General features: G+C 45.6%; 1 protein-coding gene across 1 annotated transcript; it reads right to left on the bottom strand.

The window, feature by feature from the left end:
- Positions 1-1,822: 1,822 nt before the first annotated feature.
- XRCC3 (X-ray repair cross complementing 3) lies at positions 1,823-20,231 on the bottom strand. The gene is made up of 8 exons (XM_066612295.1): positions 20,156-20,231; positions 17,648-17,749; positions 16,308-16,445; positions 13,762-13,974; positions 12,934-13,088; positions 6,286-6,498; positions 3,988-4,037; positions 1,823-2,063 (listed from the first exon to the last, which is right to left on the bottom strand). The coding sequence occupies exons 2-8, from the start codon at positions 17,712-17,714 to the stop codon at positions 1,823-1,825; spliced, it is 1,077 nt and encodes a 358-aa protein (XP_066468392.1). The 5' UTR covers positions 17,715-17,749; positions 20,156-20,231.
- Positions 20,232-20,558: the final 327 nt, after the last annotated feature.

The following is a 20,558-nucleotide window of genomic DNA, read 5'->3' on the forward strand; positions in this document are numbered from 1 at the left end:
TGCATGTTAAAGTATATGTATGTATGTAAAACTTTTATAAAAGTATTTAAAACTCATTTGTATTTAAAAGTAAACGTTAAACACAAAAGCAGTGAAAAAGCAAGATCTGAATGAATTATGTAAACAAAAGTTCTGACCACACAAAGATCTAACATCACATGTGAAGACATGCTAGTGAGAAATTAACCTTGCATGGCACTTCTGCATTTTATTGGGAAATGTTACATTTAAGGACTGGGGTGTTTATTTTTGCAACACACAATTGAAGGATGCATGATTGAGTCTAGATCAGCAGTCTCCAAACTGTGGACTGCTGTATGTTGGAAAAGCAGTCAGTGAAGCTTTCCATTCTGCACCACAGCCTCCTATCTTTCCAGTAACTTGTGCTGGAAAGCTATTTCTGCCTGGAAATTGGGGTGCAGAGCCTGCTGGCACAATAGGCAGCCTCAGTATGAGTTTCTGAGAAGACTGGCTGGAAAGATGAAGGCTGCAGCCTAAAACGGAAAGTGCTGCACCTGGATGGCTTTTCTAGCATGAAGGATCTGGTCTGAGGGCCATGGTTTGGTGGCTACTGGCCTAGATTATTGCAAAATAAAATCCCTAAAAGATAGTTATAGGGAAGCTCTGCTTAATTTAAAAAAAAATAAACCTTCCATTATAAACAGTCTTCAAAGTGGTGAACTCATTCAGAATTAATCAAGCAGATGAACACAGGATAAAAAGCAGCAAAAATAGTCATAGTATTCAGAAGAGTAATGTTGATGCCAGAAAAATCTACATATGGGGGTGTTCTACAGCTGGGGTGCCACCAGAGTTAAATTCTTCTCACCAGCAGTGTTCCCAGTAAGGGATCTATGCTGTATGGACCTCTCCTATAGCTGCATGGCATCATAACATTGCCTCTGGACATTGAGTGATTATATCACCAAACTTCTGGGTTACTGAGCTCTGCGCTGTGCAGAGCTCAGCAGAAAGGGGCGTGGCCGCTTGGCCATGCACCTTTGAGGGAACAATGCCCACCAGCACTGAAACACAACACCTCAAAATATCTTGAAGGCAGGTTGGTGGGCCTGTAGGTTAGAAGATATAAATACACGTTATTTAGGAGGGTGAATTGGGTATGGTGAAGGTAATAGTCACAGTCTAACATGGAATTAATAGGCTTACAATCCTAGGCATAATTACTTAGAATTACTTTTAAGTGCTTAGTGCTTAGAAGAAGGCTGCAAATGCACACTTTTCAGGAAACTGCAGCCTTAAACAAGTTGCTGGGGTCCAAGAACTACCATTTCAGAAATAGGTTATTTGGTTTTAGAGTACTCAGTTTAGAAGGGGGGAAAAAACTTCACTTCTGGCAAAGTACTTACTCCTATGATGGCAATTGTGTAACAAGAAATTAGTTACCTTACTACCCTACAGGCTTACAGGAATACAGGCTTATGAGCCATTAGCATTGCTTGATAGACTTAACAAGTTGACTCTGAAGGAGCTGGATTACTGCCAATCTCAGTGCATTGTTAAAATAGCCTAAGATAGCTTTGCAGTCACTTAAACTGTGACTCTTGTGACATTATTTATGCTTCAATCTGCTGTTTGCTTGCATTCTCCAACATCTTTCACCAAGGGTGCAGTCCTGATTAGCACATCTGCCACTGGCAAGTCTGCCACTGTTTCCACTCGTTTTGCAGTGATGAGGCAGTTGTTAAATTGACACTCTCGTGACATGAATAGCTTCTGGTTCATTTTTAAAAGACAATGACAGTTTTTTTTTTACCTCCTGCAAAGCAGATGCAAGACATGGTGCCTTACCTACTGCTGCATGTTATGTTTGAGTCTCCACCTTTATTCCTTTTACACCTTCCAAGTTTACTGTGTAGTAGCAAAGAGACTGGGGCAGATGGGGAGCAAAAATAACGCTCAGTGTTCGCAACACACCTCTCCCATGGTGTGGGGCACCTCCAATAGCTTCCTCTAGGTATGATGTGCGGCTTGTCATCAGTCTCATGAATAACTGGTTGGACCAAGTTATTCCAAGTGCTGGAGCAATGCTCTTTGCTGTGGGGCTGAAACACAAGAGAGCCTGTATCTATTAAACAGTCTCATTAGGGCTGCAAGGTTTAATTTGCAGATTAGTCCAGTAAAGTTTGAACTGACTTAGAGTCTATCCTAAGAGTTAAAAACACACTTGTCAGCCTGAGGCTGTTTAGGTAATAGTGTGTTAAAACACAAGAATGGACAGGGATCTATTTGTTTCACAAACCCTGTGATCTACCCACTGAAACTAATAGTGGTGCAAGAGACAAGCCAGATAATGGGGCTATTCTGCAGATACAAGTACAAACCTATACACATATCACAATAAGATCAAGAATTTTATCCTGGGAGAAGGAAAGCAGAGTCCTTTTCTTTGTTTAGAAAGGAGTTTTGATTTCCCCTTAACCTACTGAAAAATAGGATTCAGTTCTTCTCCATGGTGAGACTAAGGCATGAAGACTTCTCCATAGTGCAATGATGACATGCATATTTAACCCTCTTCCTGTCTGAAGGTCTATAACAGTGGTTACTAAACTTGTGACAGCTGTGCACCGAGAATGCAGTCCTTGTTCGAACCGCAGCTTACAGTTCCAGCCCATGTGGTTCATCATCCAAATAGATCTGGGCCCCTGGAGACACTGGGCAGTCGTGTCTGTTGTCCAGCATTCCAGAAGGCTGTGCGATAGGATGTCCGGGCAGACGTGGCTGCCCAAAGCATCCAAGGGCCCAGATCAACTTGGACAATGAGCTACACAGGGCCAGAACAGTAAGCTTCATTCAGCTAATATAATACCATTGTACAAATCAATGGTAAGGCCACACCTGGAGTATTGTGTCCAGTTCTGGTCGCCACATCTCAAAAAGGACATAGTGGAGATGGAAAAGGTGCAAAAGAGAGCAACTAAGACGATTACTGGGCTGGGGCACCTTCCTTGTGAGGAAAGGCTATAGCATTTGGGCCTCTTCAGTCTGAAAAAGAGGCGCCTGGGGGACACACATGATTGAGACACATAAAATTATGCATGGGAAGGAGAGAGTGGATAGAGAGATGCTCTTTACACTCTCACATAACACCAGAACCAGGGGACATCCACTAAAATTAAGTGCCGGGAGAGTTAGGACAGACAAAAGAAATATTTCTTTACTCAACATGTGGTTACTCAATCATGTGGAACTCCTTGCTGCAGGATGTGGTGATGGCATCTGGCCTGGACACCTTTAAAAGGCGATTGGACAAGTTTATGGAGGAAAAAGCCATCACAGGTTACATGATGTGTATGTGCAACCTCCTGGTTTTAGAAATGGGCTATGTCAGAATGCCAGATGCAAGGGAGAGCACCAGGATGCAGGTCTCTTGTTATCTGGTGTGCTCCCTGGGGCATTTGGTGGGCTGCTGTGAGATACAGGAAGCTGGACTAGATGGGCCTATGGCCTGATCCAGTGGGGCTATTCTTATGGGGTGAAAGGCATTCCCCAAACTCCGGATCTCGTCCCCGGGCTGGGGTTTGTTGGAGCCTGGTCTAAAATTACAAAGACAAACTCTGTGTTTGTCACTGCAGTCAATCGGCAATCAGTGATGGGGGAATGGTGTGCTAAGCATGTGTGACAGCAGCACATGCTGGAGAAGCCCTCACATATTCATCACCCTATGAAGATGAACAACTAGAGAGAACTCAAGCCATCCAGAGATCTGTTGGGATCTACCAATAGACCTTCGGTTCACCCCTGTTGTAACACACAATGAAGAGTATACTGTTCAGTGCTTAGTCTTGTAGCAATTAGTCATAGCTTAATTTCTAAGAAACTATCTTTGAGTTCTGGACAGTAAGCAAGTTTCAGTTCAAGTTCTGCATGTTGACTCGAATTTGACTGATTGGCCAACCTGTCCTGTAACAGCAGAGTCATTACATGCAAGCATGACATCACTCTGCGTGTTGCCTTTCTTGTACTCACCCGGGACTGCACTGAACAGCACCTCCTCTCTCATCCATCGTGTCAGTTACCTAGAGTGAAAAAGAGATGGAGCAAAGGTTTACAAGGCCCACTTTGTCTAAGGGAAGGAAAATTATACACTTCCGTATGCTCTTGAAGTAAAGAATTTAGGGCAGATTAAGTTCTTGTGAGTTCATTACAGGGTTGGGAATGAAAGTTAGTGACTCAAACTTGAAAATGTGTGATTTGGGGCAACTTGTGAGTCATGCACATGGAAGACTCTGAAAAGACTCGAGTCAAGGCCCCCCCCCCCAGTATTCTTCCCCAAGCATGCTGACTCAAGTCTGCTAGTGTCTGGGTGTGCTTGCTTACTGTTTATGCAGAGTGAAAAACCTTGTGTGGCCAGCAGCAGGGAGGTTCCAGCTGGGAGCCAGGAAGGGTTAATGTTGCAATGAGTGGGGGTGGAGGCAGGACTGGGCTCTCTTTTCCTGTCTCTGATAAGAAGGGATTATCATTGGAAAAAGGATTTGCATTCTGATATTTTCATTGGCTGAGAGAGAGCAGAAGCCAAGGGGGGGGGGAATTCTTGCCTTGCAATTGGCTTGAGAAGCCCAGGGAGAGGGAGTTCATAGTGATCACGCTTTGCACCACATGGAAAGGGAGATAGAATTCTCATTGAATGACCAGCTACAGTGGATAGTCCTGGTAAACCTTGCAGCTGCTGCACATGACCCTCCTCCCTCTTGCTTCTTCTCTCCCAGCTCTCCCTCCAACCCCCTCCTGCCCTGTTTACAGATGGATGGGGACATCAGGGGATTTGTTGAAAGAGAGCTCCAACACGCATTCTGGCAGCAGCCCTGTTTTTTTCCCAGCACGCTTTTTAAAGTGGGAGAGGACCCGGCTTGAGTCCTTTAGAATTACTAAAGGATGACTCGGCAACTCCATCTTGACTCGAGTCAAGCCATGCTGGGTTTTCCCATTCCTGGTTCATTAACACTACATTTAAAATTCACCAGAAGAGGCAATGATCAAGGGTGGATAGGATAGGGATAAAGTCTGGCTGTGAAGTTAATGAGAATTCATAAGGCAGACCAATTTTGACTCCTCCTATGCTAACTAATAAGCAGGATCCCTAACAGCCAGAGATCTTCTCACTCAGAGAACTCATCCCTACAACTGTCAATGGGCTCCTATAAGTGATGTTTCTCTTCTATGTAGCAGGAGAAGGGCAACTGTCCCTATGCACCGCAGCATACTGTCTTTTCCACCAGCTGTTGCAAGCTTCTCATTCTGGCACAAAGAACTATCTTTTTCTTTATTTTGCTACATAAACCACTTTGTGAACGCCTTTCTTGAACGGGGCACATGGGTGATTTAATAAACTTAATGCCAGTTTCTCAAGTCTGCTGTTGCTTGCAGTTCGTTCACAGCCCAATCCTATCCAGCACAGGAGCAGCGGCGCAGAACAGCTACTGCTGTAGACTGTGCTAGATTTGAGCAGACTGGAGATTTCTCCAGAGTAAAGCCGAGTAAAGCCCCAGCCTGTTCAGTGGGGCTTCTTGGAGATGTGCCAGCTGAATCGCTGGCGCAGACTCAAGAAGCCCCATGTCAGCACTGTGGGCCGGGAGAGAGGATAGGATTAGTCCTCCTTCACCCCCCTCCCAGGCTGGTTCCACCTTCCGTTCTGCCCTCCCCTGCCCAGAAACACCTCCCCCCACTGCTCAGCGCTTACCTGAGCTCTGTTAGCAGCGCTGTCTCAGGCTGCGGTGTCAATGGGGCAGTGCAAGCCTCCCCACTGGCACCATTTACTCCCCGAGTGGCACAAACATGCCTTATGCGAGGGTAGCATTGGCTTGAGCTGCCCATTTATATATGCAGGTCCAGATCCTGCAGTTTCAGTTCTACTGAATATTGTATTGGCAACCTTCAGTCTCGAAAGACTATGGTATCGCGCTCTGAAAGGTGGTTCTGGCACAGCGTCTAGTGTGGCTGAAAAGGCCAATCCGGGAGTGACAATCCCTTCCACACTGGGAGCAAGTGCAGCCTGTCCCTGGTCTGTCTCCCTGGCTATGGGCCTTCCTTCTTTGCCTCTTAGCCTCAGACTGTTGGCAAAGTGTCTCTTCAAACTGGGAAAGGCCATGCTGCACAGCCTGCCTCCAAGCGGGCCGCTCAGAGGCCAGGGTTTCCCACTTGTTGAGGTCCATCCCTAAGGCCTTCAGATCCCTCTTGCAGATGTCCTTGTATCGCAGCTGTGGTCTACCTGTAGGGCGCTTTCCTTGCCGTAATGGTGATGCCAAGAAGCTACTTCTGCCTTCTCACCTGATTGATGCATATAATGGGCGTCCGGAACTTGCTGCTCAAACTGTGAAGTTTTGCTCCAAATGCCTGCAAGTATTTGGCTCTCAGAACCGAATCCTTTGCTCCAAATTCACACCGAAATAAGGCAGCTATGGAGTCAACGATAACCAGGCGCACCATGCCTCTTGCGAGCAGCACGTGGATCCTTTTAGTAACGCAGTCCTGGAAAGTGTCCTGCAATAAGAAGACCACTTTAAAAGCAGGTTAAGGAAAAGACGTTTCATTGAGACTGACCTGGGAAGCTGGACTGCCCCAGTTCAAGTCTCCCCGCTGCTATGAACATACTAGGTGGACACAGGTGAACTACTCCCTCTCAGCCTTGGTTCCCTAGCTACAGCAGGAGGATAACATTGCTCACCTTACACTTGGAAGGACTACATCAAGGTCAAATGTGTGAAGCTCTTTGCGCACTCAGCACGATACAAATTTTTTAAAAACAGTACTTGACATGTAAAGCTGCTGTAGATAAAATCAGAACATTGGTCTATCTAGCTGTGTGCTCGACTCTGACTGCCAGAGGCTCTCTACTGTGGGTTTTTTCCCCATTCAGCTATCTGAAATCCTTTTAATAACTGGAAATGGCAAGGACTGAATTCGGGATGTTTTGTGTGCAAAGGATATGCTCTAAAATGGCACTAGAGCAGTGCTTCCCAAACTGGTGGGTCGCGACTCACCAGGGGAACTAGAAATCAGCAACAAGGTGATTGCCATGATTGCGCTGCTGCTGGGCAGGGAAGGGTTTCTAAAAACTTATCTGGAGTCATTATAGCTTTCTGGAGGGTCTGGGGAGCCTACGCCCCCCCTCTGTAGCCCTCCCTATGCCTCCAAAGCCCTGTTAAAAACACACACACACACACACACACACACACACACACACACACTCTTCCTATTTTTGTTTTGAAACCAAAAGTGGTCCTCTCCCTTTTTAAAGGACTTTGGAGGTGCAGAGGGGGCTGCAGGCTCCCCAGACCCTCCAGAAAAATCATAGTGACCCCTAGGTAAGTTTTAAAAGATTTCCCTGCTCAGCAGCAGCACAGTCATGGTGATATCTTGCTGCTGATTTCTGGTTCCCCTGGTGGAAATGATGAGGACTTGAGTTAATCATGACCAACTAGCTCCATTAGTTTCAATGTACCTTACCGTGCAATTCTTATATTGATTCATAAACAAATCCCAGTGTGATCAATGGGACCTATTCCTAGGTAAGTGTGCATAGAATTGTAATCTTAGGTCTACTGTGAGCTGGATTGTAGCCCGCAGCTTTTGGTTGTGTTTTTTTTGGTTGTGTTCAGCTTTTGGCAGCTTCTGAACTCTTGCCCTGCCCCAGCATGCACTGCTGAAGACACTCAAGCCTTTCTTAAAGCCACCACCCTCTTGTCTAAGCTGGCTGTGATTGCACAATGGTGATGGGAAAGTACTTCTCAGGCAATCAAAGGCACTGCATTATAAAATATACATTCTAGGGCAGAGCCTTATAAACTCTGCATGACTATACTGTATAAACCCTATTTGGAGCTCACAGGAGGTAAGCAGCTTTGATTATTGCTAGGACAGATACATATCCAGTAATAGTATAAACCCAGTTATAGCCCTATTTGGTGGTGATATAGTACTTTCAGCATAAGAACATAAGAACAGCCCCACTGGATCAGGCCATAGGCCCATCTAGTCCAGCTTCCTGTATCTCACAGCAGCCCACCAAATGCCCCAGGGAGCACACCAGATAACAAAAGACCTGCATCCTGGTGCCTTCCCTTGCATTGGCATTCTGACATAGCCTATTTCTAAAATCAGGAAGTTGCACATGTACATCATGGCTTGTAACCCGTAATGGATTTTTCCTCCAGAAACTTGTCCAATCCCCTTTTAAAGGCATCCTGGCCAGATGCCATCACCACATCCTGTGGCAAGGAGTTCCACATACCAACCACACACTGAGTAAAGAAATATTTTCTTTTGTCTGTTCTAACTCTCCCAACACTAAATTTTAGTGGATGTTCCCTGGTTCTGGTGTTATGTGAGAGTGTAAAAAGCATCTCCCTATCCACTCTGTCCATTCCCTGCATAATTTTGTATGTCTCAATCGTGTCCCCCCTCAGGCGCCTCTTTTCTAGGCTGAAGAGGCCCAAACGCCGTAGCCTTTCCTCATAAGGAAGGTGCCCTAGCCCAGTAATCATCTTAGTGGCTCTCTTTTGCACCTTTTCCATTTCCAGCATTCAAAGCACTTACTGTAAATTAGCAAAGTAATGCCTACACTAGTCCCGTAACACAAGCCAGTACTATATCCTCATGCTGTAGATTGGGAGCTGAGGCTGAAAGCCAGCAGCTTGCCTTAGAATAGCTAGTGAGTCTGTGACCAAGATGACATTTGAACAGCATTCTCTTAACCACTGTGCTACAGCTCAATGGATAAACTCAAAGATTGTTTGTTAAATCCAAAGATATTTAAAATGGATTTTTAAAAAACACCAACCAAATATCCATCCATGCATTCTAGATTCATATAAAAGGTGACCAGTAGAAATCAAACATTTTGGGGGACAGAAAGAGAACAAAAGCAACCAATTTCAAATCAAAGGAAAATTGTGTGCTGTTGGAAAATTTTATTGATTCCTTTGTTGTGCTCATGTAGAAAGAGAACTGAGTGTGCCAGGGGGCAATCTAGTTTTTTGCCAAGCAATTGATTATGCAAGATCAATTCATCTTTTAAAAAGTAGAACATATACAGACTATTGGAGGTGGAGGACAATAGGGAAGCAAAGTAGGCTCAAATCCAGCTCCTGCAGCCTAGTCACTTGATCCAGGGCAGGTTTACTCTGAAGTAAGCTCCAGAGTGTCCAGTAGGAGTAAGGTGGCAATCCAGTACACAGTTTCCTGGGGGTATGCCCCACTGAACACAATGGAAGTAGATATCTGAGTTAGATGTGCATAGGATTGTGCTGTTACTCAGAACAATGTGACAAGAAGATGAAGATGAAGGGGTGGGGGGAGCAGGAAGGAGAGAGAGAAAAGACTCCCATAAGTTACTAAAGCCTATTTGATCCAGATCATGTTTACTCTGACAAGGCTGAAATAAAGACTAAAGGAAACACTGGCAAGACAAGGTAGGCTGGGAGAGACATGCAAGCAAAGAGCTTGAGATAAGGAAACACTGAAAATGGGAGGCTGAAAGATACGAATGGAGAAAGAAACTGGAAACAGAGAGACAGATTGTAACGTATAGTGTTTAGCACAGAGAACATGCAGCCCAGTGGAAGTCCCAACCTTAATAATTATCAAGTGTAGAGCCCCCTTTTTCAGGGGTGTGCACTCATTGGTATATGCTATTAACAAATATTTCTGTAGCATAAGGGATGCAGTCATGACTCAGTTGCTGGGGCAAGAGGATCACGAGGGAGAGCCCCAACATTCTTAATCCCAGCTAGTTCTTAACCCCTGCACTGCAGGGAGAATAGGTTGTGTTCTATCCTGTCTCAAATTGCAGAATATTGTTGCAGGGAAAAACATGGGTTTTCATCTCAGCTACTATTTCCACACTTGTTGGCAACCTTCAGTCTCGAAAGACTATGGTATCATGCTCTGAATGGTGGTTCCGGAACAGCATCTAGTGTGGCTGAAAAGGCCAATTCGGGAGTGATAATCCCTTCCACACTGGGAGCAAGTATAGTGTGTCCCTGGTCTCTCCCCCTGGCTATGGGTCTTCCTTCTTTGGCTCTTTGCCTCAGTCTGTTGGCAAAGTGTCTCTTCAAACTGGGAAAGGCCATGTTGCACAGCCTGCCTCCAAGCAGAACGCTCAGAGGCCAAGGTTTCCCATCTGTTGAGGTTCATTCCTAAGGCTTTCGGATCCCTCTTGCAGATATCCTTGTAGCGCAGCTGTGGTCTACCTACCTGTAGGGCACTTTCCCTGCACAAGTTCTCCATACAGGAGATCCTTTGGGATCTGACCATTGCCCATTCTCACGACATGACCAAGCCAACGCAGGCGTCTCTGTTTCAGCAGTGTATACATGCTGGGGATTCCAGCTCGTTCCAGGACTGTGTTGTTTGGAACTTTGTCCTGCCAGGTGATACCGATGCGTCGCAGGCAGCGCATGTGGAACGCGTTCAGCTTCTTCTCCTGTTGCGAGCGAAGAGTCCATGACTCGCTGCAGTACAAAAGTGTACTCAAGACGCAAAGCTCTGTAGACCTGGATCTTGGTATGTTCCGTCAGCTTCTTGTTGGACCAGACTCTCTTTGTGAGTCTGGAAAATGTGGTAGCTGCTTTACCAATGCATTTGTTTAGCTTGGTATCGAGAGAAATACACAAAGTCATGGACAACCTCCAGTTCGTGCACAGAGATTGTAATGCAGGGAGGTGAGTCCACATCCTGAACCATGACCTGTGTTTTCTTCAGGCTGATCGTCAGTCCAAAGTCTTGGCAGGCTTTGCTAAAATAGTTCATGAGCTGCTGGAGATCTTTGGCAGAGTGGGCGGTGACAGCTGCATAGTCGGCAAAGAGGAAGTCACGCAGACATTTCAGCTGGACTTTGGACTTTGCTCTCAGTCTGGCGAGGTTGAAGAGCTTTCCTTCTGATCTGGTCCGGAGATAGATGCCTTCTGTTGCAGTTCCAAAGGCCTGATTCAGCAGGACAGCGAAGAAAATCCCAAACAAGGTTGGCGCAAGAACACAGCCCTGCTTCACTCCGCTTCGGATGTCAAAGGGGTCTGACATCGGAATGTCCGCAACGGATGTCAAAGGGGTCTGATGTGGAGCCATCAAAGACTACAGTGCCTTTCATGTCCTCATGGAAAGACCTGATGATGCTGAGGAGCCTGGGTGGACATCCGATCTTGGGGAGAATCTTGAAGAGGCCGTCCCTGCTGACCAGGTCGAAAGCCTTCGTGAAATCTATGAAGGCTATAAAGAGTGGCTGTTGTTCTCTGCATTTCTCCTGCAGCTGTCTAAAGGAGAATACCATATCGGTGGTGGACCTGTTGGCTCGGAATCTGCACTACGATTCTGGATAGGCGCTCTCTGCAAGTACCTGGAGCCTCTTTAGTGCAACTCGGGCAAACAGCTTTCCTACAACGCTAAGGAGAGAGATGCCACGGTAGTTATTGCAGTCACCCCTGTCGCCTTTGTTCTTGTACAGCGTGACGATGTTTGCATCCCTCATGTCCTGTGGTACTCCACCTTCTCTCCAGCAGAGGATTTCATGCAGCTCAGTGGCAATGATCTTTTTGTAGCACTTTAGGACTTCAGCAGGAATGCTGTCTTTCCCTGGTGCCTTGCCAAAGGCAAGGGAGTCCAGGGCCACGTGAAGTTCTTCTAGGGTTGGTTCACTGTCAAGCTCCTCCAGCACAGGCAGGCACTCGAAGTTGTTCACTATTTCCACAACTGTTTGGAATATATCTTAATTTTTCTACCACCCGTCCTCCAAGAAGCCCAACACCTGGGAGTATAAGTTCTACTCTCTCTGCTCCCATTTTATCCTCAAAACATCCCTGTGAGTTAGGTTAGGCTGAGAGTTGCTGACTGGCCTGAGGTCACCTAATGAGTTTTATGCTGAGTGAGCATTTGACCCTGGAACTCCCAAGGATCTACGCTGACACTCTTAGGACCAATCCTATCCAACTTTCCAGTATTGATGGAAGTCTTGGGGACCAATTCTATCCAATTTTCCAGCACCAGTGCAGCTGCAATGCTGCCCCTAGGCAAGGGAACAAATGTTCCTTTACCCTGTGGAGGCTTTCTTAACTACCATCCCACCATAGGATGTAGCACACACCCCACTGGCATTGCTACACTAGGGCTGGAAAGTTGGATAGGATTTGGCCCTTAGCAAGTCCCTCCCTGTCTTCCAAGAGTTCAGTGGCACAGTCCATGCTCTTTCAAGCAGATAATGGCAAAAAGGGCTAGACTTGATTTTTTTAAAGGGAAAAAAGGAGAAAAGCTCAAGTTTTTCAGCCCTGCTATGAAATGCAACATGAACCCCACCCTGAATGAATTACCATAATATTGCTTACAAACTATGGGCTTCTGAATGACACCTTGTGGTGCAAATGTGATGACCTCATCTATATAAAGTGAACAAGCACCTGTCAAGGTAAGGATACTTTCTGCTCTCAAGGTGGACCATGAACTTTCTGGGAAGGGGTAGTTTCATTTTTCTTGCGTGCAACATACTGTTAAATGTTCCATGTGTACTGATGCATTTGGTACATCAGAATAATTTTAGTGAAACAGCTAATTTAGTAGTAGTAGTAGTAGTAGTAGTAGTAGTAGTAGTAACAACTTTATTGTCATTGTGCTGCCGCACAATGAAATTTATGCACCTTTGAGATACAAGCATAAATATATACTACAATTCCAACAACCACACACAATAATTTGACATTTCTGTAACAATCTCCTGACCTTTCCCGCTGACATTTGCTGCCGGATGGTGTCTATGGCAACAAGTCAGTCTGTATTAGGATTCTTAATGCGATTAATTGCCATTTTGATTCACCGACAGCCTTTTCTCCCACTGCAAATGGCCCAGATACCATCTATTTATGTTTGTACAAATTGGGCTTAATGTTCCCAAAGTAATCCACCGGTGAGTCACTCTGCTCTGCTACTTACAAGGTCTGCGGCATGCTCAACAAAAATACCATTTCCGAATTTTATCTTTTGCACGACATCGTGGGGCACGTCAGCCCTCAGTCTGGGCTGTTGTTCGATCAGTTGCTGCAGGCGCTTATTTGGGAACACATCTTCTGTGCAAATGTAAACAGCACCTGCAATTAAAGGGGAGAAAAAGAGAAATTCTGGAATTACTGTCTTCTCTGAACACTCAGTGGCTACGTGGAGATGTGATAGTAAACCATGGTTTAATGTTAAGTTTCACTTATCTGCAGTTCTCTGCCAGCCCCCCCATACCCATTATCTCTGTTTGTCTTTAGTACCAGTAGAAGCATGCATGTTTCTCCCTTAAAAATGGAACAGTTTCTTGCTTAACTAAGGAACACAACATGTAGGTAGGCAGCTTGCACACTAGAGAGAGGAGACAGTGAGTATTAACAGGATAATTAGCAGGCTGCAGATATGGGGGATGCCTGTACATGCAACTATTATGCAAATTTGCATAATTCATACCGGCTGGATAACTTTGATTTTCTTGGTGCAGAATTTGGGCTCATTGCCCATGGACTTTTCCACACAACATACAACTGTTACCCTGCACATGCCTGATCTTGTCTGATCTCGGAAGCTAAGCAGAGTCAGGTCTGGTTAATACTTGGATGGGAGACCGTCTGGGAATATCAGGTGCTGTAGGCTTATACCATAGTCTTTCGAGACTGAAGGTTGCCAACCAAAGACAAAGACATACATCCCTGACTAAGCTTCATATCTCTTTGAGATCGCAAACCTCAGCCCCACCAAGCATACCAGCAGCCACATTTTTCTTACCAGATCCTAGTCCACCATATTTGTATGGGTACTGCACCGAAAGGCACAGCTGCAAACCAATTTGGGTCTTCCCTGCCGAGCTCTCACCAGCAATTTCAGTTATGCCTGTAAGAGGGATGCCACCTCGTAGCAAGTTGTCTAGAACGGGGCAGCCCAGGCTTAGCTTCTGACGCTGGGAAGTTCTGTGGTCTGTGTCTTGGAATAGCTGAAGTGCTAAAGAAATAGTTTAAAAAAGAAAAAGCAACACAGTTGATTTACCTGTGAGAAAGCAAAGAACACAACTAGCACAGCAGTGTTGGGAGAGTTAGAACAGACAAAAGAAAATATTTCTTTACTCAGCGTGTGGTTGGTCTGTGGAACTCCTTGCCACAGGATGTGGTGATGGCGTCTAGCCTGGACACCTTTAAAAGGGGATTGGACAAGTTTCTGGAGGAAAAATCCATTACGAGGTACAAGCCATGATGTGTATGCGCAACCTCCTGATTTTAGAAATGGGTTATGTCAGAATGCCAGATGCAAGGGAGGGCACCAGGATGAGGTCTCTTGTTATCTGGTGTGCTCCCTGGGGCATCTGGTGGGCCGCTGTGAGATATAGGAAGCTGGACTAGATGGGCCTATGGCCTGATCCAGTGCGGCTGTTCTTATGTTCTTATGGAAGTCAAGTTTGTGACATTTTTCAAATTTACCCTGTTCCTACCAAAAAGACTTGCACTTCATGTGTCTGAGTCAGAAAATAAACTTTTATCATTGGCTGCTTTTCCAGTTGATGCAATATCCAAAGAGGCGATACCCTGAAGTGTTCCTGGATGCAATATTTTGCTCATTATTTTTGAGTCTTCCTGTGCTTGTAGCGAATTCAGCAATTCTTCATAGACAATTATCTACTACTGTATTTTTATGAGTTGAAATGGCAAATCTCTGATTCACCAAAGCCTCTTTCCCTTACTCTCAAACAGCTTTGAATACTGTTTCACTCTTTTCTGGTACAAAAGAAAGAAACTAATGCAAATTAAATGTCTTACAGCACAATCTTATGCATGTCTACTCAGAAGTAAGTCCCATGGAGTTCAATAGGGCTTACTCCTAGGTAAATATGATTAGAATTGCAGTCTATTGTTTTAATTTTATTTTTTTAAAACGATTTATGCGCCATCTTTCCTCTTTAAAGCTAAGATGCCCAAGGTGGCTCACAACACATAAAACCACTAAAAATGCAATGGATAAAATACAATAATTTAAAAAAATACAATAATAGTGGAAAAACCCAAAGATGAAAAGCATAAAAATACAGCACATATAAAAGACAGTAGAATAAAACTGAGGAAACAATTTAAGGGGGGAGGGGACTACTAGAGGAAGAAGACTAAGGACCAGGGCTTTTTTTGTAATAGAACGCTTCCGCACCTTTTTTTCCCCTTTCACTGAGGGAGGGATTCGAACCTCTGACCTTGTGCTCCACCTTTTTTTTTTTTTTGGCACCCCCGGCTCTGACTTTGTGCTCCAGCTTTTTTTTTAAACTGCGGGCTAGGGAGGGATTCGAACCTCTGACCTGGTGCTCCACAGCCCAGCACTCTTTCCATTGGGCTATAGGAAAGCCTGTAGTCAGATTGCCCAGAACTAATATATAGTTGGTGGCCATCAGCACCTCAAGTATTAGTTCCAAACACTTTGAGTCTAAGAGTTCCTATGGCTCAATTGTCAAAGTGCTCGTCTGTGGAGCCAGAGGCTAGGGGTTCAAATCCCTATGAGGAAGAAATTTTTTTTTTAGGAGGGGAGGGGCTCCATGGCTGCAAAATATAAAGGTTGGTTGCCAGTTGCCAAAAGGGGGGCCAGTTGAGGCTGCAAAACTCCTCAAAGTTCAGTTTAAAAATAAATAAATAAATGATCAACAAGTTGTGAGTTCCTGCACCTTTTTTTTTTTTTTTTACAAAAAAAAGCACTGCTAAGGACCAAATTGCATCCTGTGGTGGGGGAGCAGTCAAGAAGGCCTCCTCAAGGTAAGGGAACATTTGTTCCATTACTTTGGGGCTACATTGCAGCTGCATCAGCACTGGAAAGTTGGATAGTATTGGGATCTAATAAAAGGCTTTCAGCACCCATCAGAAGGCCACCATGGAGGAGGCAGTTCTTAACTCTATTGCAAGTGAGTTCTCCTATGAGTTCTCCAATTAGCCAGAAACTAATTGGCATCCAGAAACTAATTGGCAACCAGTGCAGCTCAACCAAGTCAAAATACTACACCACACATTCTGCACTAACTGCAGTTTCTGGACAGTTTTCAAGGGCAGCTCCACAATGAGCATGGAGACTGATACTGAGCCTAATCAAGTCTGATGCCACTGGTGCGTGGACTACTGTGGCCAGGTCTGTTCGACTCAGGTAGGGTCACAGTTAGTGCATCAGCCAAAGATGAGCAAATGCTCCCCTAGCCACCTGATTACACTGCAGGAGCAGTGAAGAGTCCAGGATGACACCCAAACCACAACTATGCTGGTGTGTGTGCAGACACTGACATGGACACACACTGGCAACAACAGAACTATTACCTGTGAGGACAGAGTTCTTTCTCAATACACCAGAAACTGCCCTTAGTAGGTAGTGTACATCCATGCTGGACAGCTGAGTCAGCCTTTGCAAATCTGCTCCCGAATGATTCAAAATCTCTTTCATTGATTTTATATTAGCTGAAATGAGAGAAGTTATTAAATATAACTTTAGGCTTTTTGATGTGAAAAGTAGTAGGAGGCCTTGGGCAGATGTATCTTATTTCAGATATCTATATCCTAATTTTCAACCCTGTTTTTTGCCCTTCAGTTGCTACACCAGGAGAAAGTTCTTGATAGGTACAGTTCACCTGCTAATGCATTCATTAGGCTGAAATTCTATGCATCTTTATCTGGGAGTAGGTCTTATTTAACACACAGCCTAATCCTATCCAACTTTCCAGCACTGATGTAGCTGTGCCAACGGGGCATGTGCTTCATCCTATGGTGGTGAGGCAATCATGGAAGCTTCCTTAAGGTAAGGGAACATTTGTTCCGTTTTCTTGGGGCTGCATTGCAGCTGCTTTGGTGCTGGAAAGTTGGATAAGATTGGGACCTTAGTTAGGATTGGGCCGACAATGGGACTTACTTCTGAGTAGGCATACCTAGGATTGGGTTGTTAGTTGACTAATTACAATGCAAACTTACACTTGATGCAATGCACCGATGCACACTTACCTGGGAATAAGCCCCACTGAACACAGTGAGACTTTGCTCTTCTGAGGGAACATGCATAGGACTGTGGTGTTATTTATTTAATTATTGGATTTGTAATCCTCCTTTCTCCCCAAAGGGCACCCAGGTATTACTATCTGATCCTATGCAGAATTAATGCCCTTTGAAATCAGTAGGTTCACACTACAATTGCAAGAGACCTACTGATACTAACAACCCAATCTTGAGCCTGGTTGGTGCCGCTTGCTTCTGTGTTGCCCAGGCAATGGCTGTCACAAAAGTGTCACTGCATCCCATACCCATCCAGAGCTGCGGAGACAGACACAGGTCTCCTTGGTTCTGTGCCTGCTAAATTGTGGGACTGCCAGAGCTCTACACAGGGTAAGGGAACAGCTGTAGTCCCACAGGATATAGCAGTGACCATTTTGGCACTGCTGTCTTCCTGGGCACAGGCTTAGGATTGGGCCCCAAGTCCTCTAGAAATCATTGAAATTTATTTGGGTTATATAATAACATTATAAATAAATGAACAGTTAGTACAGAGTAATAGTGGACTCAGAGAACAATTTCCCCAAACCAAAGGCCAACAGAAGCAATGTTCATAAGTTAAGATAGGGTGTGACACGCAACTATGAGAACAAGGATGTACAAAAGGAGAGATACATTACCTTTCCTAATAGCTGCAATCACTCTGGGGTTCATGTCAAGCTGATCCCAGTCCATTTCTTGACTCATCCCTGAACTAGACAGTTTACTGTAACAGGGCACACCTAGCAAGCAGAAATCAGAAAAGAATATGAATACAAATTAGGAACTTCGCAAAGATACTACTAGAAAGAGTGGCAACCATCCATAGGTTATCTGACAAGCATTTTTATTCTGAGTGCAAGATACATGACATGTGTAGTCACTTCGGGTGCCCTTTTGGGAGAAAAGCAGGCTACAGAATGAGTAAATAAATAAATGTGCTTGGTGCTGGTGCCTGCCAGCACAGCATGACCTAGGCTAGTATTGTGACTTGAAGCAGGACTGTTGACAAGAGGCTTCAGATCCCACTGGCCTAGAAGAAGGCCACATTTTTAATTGTCAACAGCACTCCCCTTCCCCAAACACGATCAATTAGGCTGACTTAGAGGAAGCCTCCCCTAACTTTTAGAAAATGCCATGGGTGGGTGCATCTTGCTTGCATAGCACATTTGACCTTGTAAACTAGTGGTTCTTAATCTTTGGGCGACCAAGGACCACCAAGGCAAAAACTGGAATTGTTGTGAACTACATCCAACACCCCCCAAAAAGAAGGTGGTGCATGTAGAAGGTGCCACTTTCATTTACACTTTCCTTCCTTGGGCCATGTTCCCTGTTTAGAATTCCCCAGTCCTTGCTCTTGTAACGGCCTCCAGAAGTTGTAGTGTGGAGGATGAGGAAGAGCTACAATTGACCTGTTGAGGAAATTTTCCTTTTGTTTATAATACAGTACAGCCAGTTCTTGTTATACACTAGGATTATGTTCCTGGAAAACAGTGAATACTGAATTAGCAGATTCTAAATAATTCAGCCTATGGGGAAAATGAGGTTAGGTTCCAGGAAACCCTCTTCACCATATAGTCTATTAATTTGAACCTTAACGAAGTCTATGGGGTGGGTGACAGTGAGGTCTCATCAACATCTCCAACATCTGATGCACCTCCAACATCTGGGCTCATTAACACCTCCAGCATCAGTGCTGGATATTTCTCAGTGTGTTGAAGGCTGTGGTAATGGCGATTGCTCTGTGTAGGCTATCCCTCCACTCACTTAAGATTGCTGGCCCAACAATGAGTCCTCAGATTTCAGCAGTGGGGAGGGGGTTGCTTCACCCATCCTCCTCCACCACCTGTCTCTTGGTTCCTTCCATGGGCTTGCTTCAGCCCTGGAGCAGCCCTTAGGTCGCCTTCCAAAGACCTCTCAACATTGGTCTCTGATTATCACCAGTGGTGAAGGTTCAAGCTGGAGTCTCCAAGGTGGTGCCCAAGATTGGGGGGGAGGGGAAGCCTGGAAGTGATTCTCCATGGGCCAATGCCCATTTGATGCAGTACTGGCACAAGATGCACGGATAACAAGAATAGTCTCAGATAACGAAAGGTAGAATTGCTACATACCTTTTTTAAAACAATACTATATCGGGACCCACCTAGGTTTACAACACTTAAATAATAATAACCAGAAAAAAAGACCCTCAAACATTTATCTCCCTATACAGGTGAACCCTAGTTATCCGTGAGGGTTCAGTTCCTGGACCCCTCGTGGATACAGAATTCTGCATGATATTAAATCACACAGATTTCAGGGTCCTCTGAGCTCCGAACATGACTGGAGCCTTGCTCTGGTCGCGTCTGGAGCTGTTCTAAGGCCCATGGAGGCTGTGCATGGCCTCCAAGGGCCTCACAAAGGCCCCCCGAAAGTGCTGGAAGGCTCCCAAGAACGTTGGAAGACAAAACTGGAAGTCGCTTTCTGATGCTTTTGGGGGCCTCAGAAAGGCCTCTGGAGGTCCTAGGAGGGCACTTCTGGTTTTTGGCTTCAGGATGACACTTCTGGAGGCTTCAGGTTGGGCTGAATGTGGCTCAACGGGAGTCATGGATAAGTAGGCTCAACCTGTATTTACACATGCTTACATTAAGAAGAGCCCCGCTAGATTAGGCCAAGGACCCATCTAGTCCAGCTTCCTGTATCTCACAGTGGCCCACTAATGTCCCAGGGAGCACACAAGACAACAGATGCAACCTGCATCCTGGTGCCCTCCCCTGCATCCGGCAATCAGAGGCAGCCTGCCTCTAAAACCAAGAGCTTGCACATACTATGACTTGTGTCACGCTTCCTGTGTCCCACAGACTAAAACCAGGAGGATGCACATACCCACCACGGCTTGTAACCCTTGATGGAGTTTTCTTTCTGTCCAATCCCTTATTAAAGGTGTCTAGGCCAGATCCGGTGGCAAGCAGTTCCACAGACTACATACCCACCAACACTCACCAGTGGTCCCGACCCACAGTTTGGGAACCACTGTACTTAGATGTTTAGGATCCCAGGCACAACCAACCCAGAGAGCCAAAGCAAGGATCGCCAAAGGGGGCAGCCAATCAGAAGGCACACTGAAAAAGAGCCCCCTGCAGAAAGCCCAGGATCCTGGCTGCAATTACCTGAGATCCTTTCCTGCAGGATAAATGAGACTCCACCACCTTTCACTCCTGCACAGACAATGCTTGTCCCAGCCAGCCCTTCTGCAAACTTCAACTCAGGAGACACTGGGACCCGCGCAAGGCATTCAACCAATCAGAAGACGCCCTGCATATCTCACAGCCAATCAAAACTCGGGAAAGCCCAGTTCATTTGCATAGCTCGCGCTCAGAGCGCCACCCAATCTGCGCATGCGCCTTGTCGCGCTGTGCTCCGCTCTTCTCCCCACACCCCTCCCCGTCCGGTCAGCGGGATTGGCTGAGAAGTCAGCATAGGGGAGCTCGGCCCCGCCCCTTTCTGGAGACAGAAAACACTACTGCGCTGCCACCACGGTCCCCCTCGCCCGCTCTCATTGGCTAGGAGGGA

Source organism: Tiliqua scincoides, chromosome 1 (genome assembly GCF_035046505.1).
Source record: "Tiliqua scincoides isolate rTilSci1 chromosome 1, rTilSci1.hap2, whole genome shotgun sequence".
NCBI classification, from domain to species: domain Eukaryota; kingdom Metazoa; phylum Chordata; class Lepidosauria; order Squamata; family Scincidae; genus Tiliqua; species Tiliqua scincoides.

Coding starts and splice junctions, on each gene's coding strand:
- XRCC3 (XM_066612295.1), bottom strand. CDS start 17,714: ATGAGTCAAGAAATGGACTGGGATCAGCTTGACATGAACCCCAGAGTG. Junction 13,089..13,761: donor ATATGGTGGACTAGGATCTG/GTAAGAAAAATG, acceptor CTTTAATTGCAG/GTGCTGTTTACATTTGCACA. Junction 6,499..12,933: donor TTGAGCATGCCGCAGACCTT/GTAAGTAGCAGA, acceptor TTCTTATTGCAG/GACACTTTCCAGGACTGCGT.